General features: G+C 30.2%; 1 protein-coding gene across 2 annotated transcripts; it reads right to left on the reverse strand.

Annotated features, from left to right (window-relative positions):
• Window positions 1–4,729: 4,729 nt before the first annotated feature.
• On the reverse strand, window positions 4,730–7,388 carry LOC18052601 (glucan endo-1,3-beta-glucosidase 13). 2 transcript variants are annotated; one of them, XM_024191733.1, is made up of 4 exons: window positions 7,080–7,388; window positions 5,508–5,834; window positions 5,166–5,196; window positions 4,730–5,004 (listed from the first exon to the last, which is right to left on the reverse strand). In XM_024191733.1, the coding sequence occupies exons 1-4, from the start codon at window positions 7,141–7,143 to the stop codon at window positions 4,905–4,907; spliced, it is 522 nt and encodes a 173-aa protein (XP_024047501.1). In that variant the 5' UTR covers window positions 7,144–7,388; the 3' UTR covers window positions 4,730–4,904. The 2 variants fall into 2 exon arrangements, with proteins under 2 accessions (XP_024047501.1, XP_006448957.2); XM_006448894.2 differs by having other exon boundaries at window positions 5,504–5,834.

Below are 7,388 nucleotides of genomic sequence, written 5' to 3' on the forward strand. Positions count from 1 at the left end.
AAAAGGACAATTATCCACCAACCACCCTTTTTTTGCTTTTTAAAAAATACACACACACACGCACGCGCGTGCACACACACACACACACAACTACTCTGATTAGGCTTTAATTAATGTTAATACTGTCTCAAAACACACAAAAATATTAAATCCTCAACTTTAATAATAAATTAAAGCAACCACCACGAGGTAAGGCATAGTTGAAAAAGTCATTGCATTTTTAAAAAAATAATAATTAAGACAGTAATTAATTTTGTAATTAATCATTTTATTTTATAGTATATATGATTTTGCAATCAATATGAATATAAGGTTTATAATTGTATGTTAAAAAATTTAAAATTTAAGATTCATCACGCACTTAATTTAATGACAGTATATGTGTCTTCATATCACGACTAGTATAAGTTACGCCACTAATGATTTTAATTAATTACGATTTCATAAGAAATGTTATAAAAGTAGATAATAAACCTGAAAAAGCAACTTCACGAGCAAAATAAGAAGAGAAAGAAGTTTTCTGTTCAATTTATTGTTATTAGCCATGAAACTGAGAACCAATATTATCTCTCCATATGCTTCCATGTTTTTCTTCCTCCTTAAAATAAAATAAGAAGACCTTCATTAGCACGGCACCGATGGATGCATAGATTTATCTATCTCCGCAATTGAAATAGCAAACGCATTGGTAACCCTCTTTAATTTTGCTCAAACAAACGCCATTTCCATTCTTTTGTTGAAGGCAATGCTGTCTGCAAGTCAAGAGATTGCATCCTCGTGGGTCCATCACTATCATGCACCTTCCACTTTCCTCTGCTATTTCTTCGACTACTACTCCCTAGCTCCCTCATTTCCACTGCTTAATTTTGGCTCCCACCAAGACCAAAAGGTTCTTTAATTAGAAACATATAATTAATATACTAAAAAAAAAATCAAGAGGTAATGTGGCCGTTGATCAATTAATAACAGCATAGTCATTAATTAATAGGGCAACAGTACGTACCTGAGGATGCAGCGAGAAGCATAGCAACGACATAATAGCTAAAGTAGTAAAGCTTCATACGTCTTATATATTTCTCACACAACTCGCAAGAAATTATATTCTTCAATGTAGGAGCTTAATTGCTTCATCTCCATTCTCCAAGATGTTCTTATTATATAGGTGTGTCGAGAGACGCTTTAATTAAACAAGAGCCGCGGTATCCATTAAATTAAGAATTGTAGCATATTAATTGCAGCTGGTTTTCAATATACATGAATTGTTACAAATATATGGCATGGCAAGTGCGTGTTTTTTTTTTTTTTTGCCCCTTTTCTTATGTAAATTATCAAAAAAAGTGGCCACCTACATTCTCCACTCTCTCTTCCTCAGTCCATCTCCCACATGTTGTTTTGGTATTTTAGAGGATTGTATATATTACTAAGACATGCATAAAATTATTTTCTGCTTTTATGATTTATACAATAAAGACTATGAATAAGATTCATAGTTTTACAAAAATAGCAAGTTTAATGAAGGCTAGATGTACAATATGTAAAGGGGTTTGAAGAGGTATTTGGAGTGCTATCAATAGTTTAACTTTTCTTAAATATTATCTATAAATACTTTTATAAGTTAATATTTTAAAAAACATGTTAATATTTTATAAGTTAAGTTAGGTATATTTTTAAAAAATAAAATTTAAGAAGGACGTCATAAAGAATTTTTTCTTAGGATGTTAAAAGCTTCACTCAAGGAAAAATGGAAGATGTAAAAACAAACTAACGAGCAAGAAATGGTGTTGCCGCCACTAGGCCCTTGGCCGAAGTGGTTGGGCTGCTGCCCTCACAAGCATGAGGGCAGCGGCTCAAGCCTCCATAAAAGTATTTTGGGAGCTAAAATATTTATAAGTCCTTCTCTCTTGCGAAATGAGAGTGGAGCAGAAACATTTCTCTTCTATGAGGATTATTTGTCTAGGCGTGTACTTCACTAAATTTAATATAATAATATAAGTTTCAATTCTGTATATCTAATTGTAAATATCATTATAATGTCTGCTATAATAGCAGTTGTAAATATCTGTACAATACAATAATATGACGTGTAATCAAAATTTAAAAAAAAAAAAGAAATGACGTCGCCGAGGAGGAAAAGCTGGTTGTGATTTGATTTGGGAAGGTGAAAAGGGTAGTCAACGCGCAAGCGGGCTTTCACATCACATAAAGAGCAGACCGAGACACACACACACAAAACATACAGACTGCAAAATAACATCGCCCTAAGCCTAACTTAGCCCTTTCGTTTTCTCTTCATTTATTTATAATCTGCTAGAATTTTTTTTTTTTGGTAATAAATACTCTTAGGCTGTGTTTACTTTCTGAAGTGGGAGTGAGGAGTGTGGATTCCTTCTACTCCAGTGTTTATTTCAATAAATTGGGGAAGAATTGGGAATCCCACTCCGTGGACCCCACCCATTTTTGGAGTGGGGAGTGGGAGTGGGAGTGGGACTCCCATGGGGAGAGGTGGGACTTTGGAGTAGGAATCCACTCCCACCTCTCCATTTTCTACCATTTTTTTTAAATTTAATTTAATTTAATTTAATATTTAATAAAATAAAATAAATTATAGTATCTTTATTTAAATAATAATATTATATTTAACTAAATAATAATTTACATTGATTATAAGTTATAATTACTTAAAAATAATATTATTATATTAATAGAGAATTAATAAAAATTACTATATGCTATCTTTATTTAATAATATAATATTATTATATTTATTTTAAAAATAATAGTACTATAGTTATTGAATATTAATAATTAATAATAATAAATAGTTTATTCTAAGTTTGTACTAAATAATATTATTATATTTAACTAAATAATAATTGGGTTTGATTCTAAGTTTAGTTTACTTAAAAATAATATTATTATATTAATAGAGAATTAATATTAATAATATTACTATATACCATCTTTATTTGAAAATATAATATTATTATATTTATTTAAAAATAATATTATTATATTTATTTAATATTAATAATTAATACTAATAAATAGTTTATTCTAAGAAAATATTAATTTCATATTATGTTAATAGTAAAAATATTTCATTTATATTGCCCTTATCAACAATTTTTAATTTATATAATTAAAATTAAAATTAATAAAAAATTATGATGTTCATAATTAAGAATATTAATAATTATTATAAATTTACAAAGATAATAAAATAAATGTTTATTCATTAAATATATTTTTTATTAACTTTGTAATTAAAAACTATAATTCTTTAAATAAGGATAAAAATATAATTTAAAACTATTTACTCCTAATTCAAGACAAAGTAAACAATAAATTGGATTTTAATCTCAATTCCATACTTCCATTCCAGTGCAAGTAAACAATCTACTCCCACTCCCACTCCACACTCCCAATCCTAAGATTCCCACTCCTCAAGATTCTCACTTCAATCCAAAAAGTAAACACTACCTTATAGACATTGACAAAAAAATTTCATTCAAAATAGAGTGTCATCAAATTATCAATACCTTCATTATCAGCGGGGGGTAAAAAAACTTCAGGCTGGATTCTGGAAACTAAAACCATTACAAGATTTTGGGGCAGTAGCTAGTGGACTGATGAACACTAAAAGTGTGTGTTTAGTATACTTGTGAAAGGTCATAAGTATTTTTTTATTTTAAAAGGACTTCTTAAAATTTATAGGAGTGTTTGATTAAAAAAAAGAGTTGAGTTTTTGAGTTCTTCAAAAATTATTTTGTCTTTTTTTTTTTTTTTGCAAAACTCTAAAATTTAAAATTTTGGAAGTACAGGCAAAATATTATTTTTTATATAATATTCAAAATGTCCTTACGTAATTTTATTAATTCCACAACTATCTTTATATATATATAGAAAATCAAAATTGATTTTTTTATTCCATCTATTACACCCTAAAAACTTGTTTTTATTGAATTTGAACACCAAAGAAGTACATAATTTTCATATAAATTTGATCGCTTGAGTGCATTTTATGAAAATTTAGATGATTATGAAGATAGTTGTTTTGAATATCTTTTTTTGGTAATTTAACAACTTAAAAAACATTTTTGGTATTGTAGAACCAAAGAGCCTAATGATTCAAAAGTGTTTTTTTTTTTATTTGGTCAAAAACTCTACTAGAAAAAGTTCTTTTTTATAAGAACGCAACTCTCATAACCTCTGTTCAATAAGCTCAACCAAAATGAACCTAATTCTAGCGCTTGTGAAAGTTCTTTTATCTTTTTATAAAAAAATGTAAAAAAGAGATGGACTTACTAGATTTTATCGTAAATGTAAATATTTAAGTTAGTGTGAATCCCAAACTAGTGCAGTTTGTTATCATTGAAAAAAAAAATTACAATTTTTTTAATAAAAAGTTACAGGTTTGTTAAGTTACAAAATAATATAATTTACATCAATTTAAGAGTTGTTCCAAATAATCTAAATAGAAAATAATTATCAAATACTTTTGAGTTAGTAAAAACAACTCTTAGATTGACCTAAACTACATTATGAAGTTAAATATTGTGTTTAGCTAATTTTGTAATTATTATTACAGCCACCAGTGAAAGTACTACCAGCTAGCATAGCATCATTAGCATGGGAACGGGAATCTGATGTGAGGTGAAAAAGGCACAATCCACAAGGGGACAAAAAGGTAGTATTACTTAAACAAAAGAACAAAAGGAATATTCCCTACCTAAACACAAAGACTGGAATAACTCAATAAGCTAATTACAACTCCAAAATTCCAATCTGATCACATTAATTTGTTCCCTAATCAAGGCCTAATCATTTGGCCTTTTTCATTTAAGTGGAAAAAGCATGGAAATAAACGCCCATTCAGCTTTGTGGGCAAGTCTACCGACCCAACATCAGCTTCTCAAGTACAAAAGTAGTAAGATTGCGCCAACTTTCCACCAGATTAAGCTTGTTGTTCGCTTGAAGAATGTAGGTGCTGAAGAGCTTACTGATCTGGAAACAGCAAAGAATTACATACTCGTTAGTCATCAACATACACACACACACACACACACACTTATGTGTGTGTGTGTGTGCCTGTGTGAGTGCGCATAGAAGCACAAAGCACAAAAGTATATATATGTAGGTGATGAATCATGAGATCAAACACATACCCGGGGGCTGCATAGACACATTTGTTGTAACCTACAATTATAAGCAATTAAAGTAAATGCATTCAGTAATTAGTTCTCTGTTCAACTTTGATCGGTAAACATGACATGCAATAGCAGAACTGCAGGTGTACATTTCATTTCATCTAAATTTAGCACATATTGCATAGATACTAATTTCATTCTAGCTACACACGCACATAAACTCTTGTTCTGTTTTAGTCAATCACCAAGCTTAATGTAAAATTTAACAAATATTAGCGTATAATCTGTATTTAAAATCGGAAACAACAGTTGTGCTTACATTTTAAAACCAAGTTAAAAGGTTATAAACTGATCACCTACTCGGGTTGTGTTTTGTTACAGCAGCAGTTCCTCCAAAATTACAAGCAATGTCCGAGTTACCGTTCTGTTGATAGTAGTTGTTGAATGCATAGGAGGCGTGAGACACGAGTGTGTCGGGTTCATAACAGAGACCGCCGTCTTGGATGGCTTTGCAGTCGGCCTTTCCCAAACCACAGGCCCAGTCTAATGCGTTTTGTAAGTCAATCTGAGAGGCCCCAGCAAGAGCCACACACCATGTTGTTCCATCAAGGAAAGTTGTGTTGCCTTCCGGTGGAGACAGAAACGAAACTGGAACCGCTGTTTCTGCCTTCTCCTCCATTGTTGAAGCTAATGTTGGGTAAAAGAAAACAACATTAATATTAACCAATAAAAGAAATGATTTCACTATCATGTTCATCTCAAAACATAATCTTTTTATTTTGAGCAATGCAGAAGGAGCAATAACAATTCGAGCAATCATTCATTCATGATCACTTTAACTAAATGAAAATCAGAACCAACACAAAATTAATATTGAAATGACGAAAGTTATCAGTAAACTTCAACTAGACAGCCTTCCCCATTAAAATTTTTCCTTTTTTCTTTCCCCCAACAAGAATTCTACTGCAAGGATCACAAAAATGAATTAAGTAATGACCCATAAAAAAGTGTCTACATATTGTATCAACAATTATAAAATATAAATAAGATAATGAATCCGGACCTTCGTCATCACGATAAACTATGCAATAACAATCTTTCTAGCCGTCATAACGATGCTTAGAAACATTTTCGAGGTGCCAAGGATACAAACAGTGCAATAAAATAGTTATGTGTACGTATAGCATCAACCAAGATGCATTGGAGAAGCAAAGTTTGTCTGCCACTGCTCCTATTCCTTTTTCTTTAATTTGTCTTTTAAATGTGTATTCCTGTAAGTTACTTGCTTCTCTCCATCTCATTTCCAATTAAAAAATATATGCATATAACGTAATTAGTATTCTCTCCTTGCTTGTCAAGAATTTTTTTTTTTTTTTAATTTGGTACCACTGGCCACTGGGGTATGAAGAAGCACATAAAATAAAATTGAAAATAAAAATTACAGAAACTTTTTAGCAATTTAATAATGATGAATAATATAAAATCCCCACAAATTAGGATTGTAAAAGGTAATTATTTTAAACCGAGATGAATTTTCTAACAATCAAAAAGGTTCAAAAGATATAAAATTATTTTTAATCCCCACTCGGTCCTGCTTCAAAGTAACTAAAAACTCATTACTAACAGCAGATCCTTTCATTTTCCTTCCTTCCACTTATACTGAAAAAAAATGCACTTTCATGAGTTCAAAAATAAACAAGAAAAAAAAAAGGCAGAGATTAAGACAAGGCCTAACTTTTCATTGAAACAAATACAAAACGTTTGACTCTCTAGACTTTAAATAAATAAAAAAAACATTTTTTTTACCATTTTAAGTGTTTTTTTTTTTTTTTTCCTTTCATAGAGTCGTTTAAGATTTTTCAGCAAGAAAACTAAGAACAATGCAAACGCTGAAGAATTATTCATAACAAGAAGAAAGAAAGGAGAACATACCCAGATAGCAACATTGCACCAATAGTATTAAAATGAACTGCAAAATCCAAGTCTCTTTTACCATTGTCGAATGTTGTTGATGCCTGTTAAAGAAAGGGAAAAAAGAAAAGAAAACACCAGCACCAGCCCTGTGTGTATGTTCTTTAGTTACTTAAAAAGAAAGAACAATATTTAAGAGAGAGCAAAATGGGGACTTATTATACAAATGGAGGATAGAGTTGAGGAGGAATCATCAGTTTCTTCAAAGGAAATTTTCTTCCTTTTTCTCTTTTCTTGCTGTCTGTATCTATATGCTGTATTGGACTGCAC

The sequence above is a fragment of the Citrus clementina genome, unplaced genomic scaffold (assembly GCF_000493195.1).
Source record: "Citrus clementina cultivar Clemenules unplaced genomic scaffold, Citrus_clementina_v1.0 scaffold_2, whole genome shotgun sequence".
NCBI classification, from domain to species: Eukaryota; Viridiplantae; Streptophyta; class Magnoliopsida; order Sapindales; family Rutaceae; genus Citrus; species Citrus x clementina.

What these genes read in the sequence shown, in the direction of transcription:
- LOC18052601 (XM_006448894.2), bottom strand. Translation starts at nt 7,143, where the DNA reads ATGGTAAAAGAGACTTGGATTTTGCAGTTCATTTTAATACTATTGGTG. An exon ending in GGTGCAATGTTGCTATCTGG is followed by an intron (nt 5,835 to 7,079) that starts GTATGTTCTCCT and finishes ACCCAACATTAG; the next exon opens with CTTCAACAATGGAGGAGAAG. An exon ending in TGTGTCTATGCAGCCCCCGG is followed by an intron (nt 5,005 to 5,165) that starts GTATGTGTTTGA and finishes TGCTGTTTCCAG; the next exon opens with ATCAGTAAGCTCTTCAGCAC.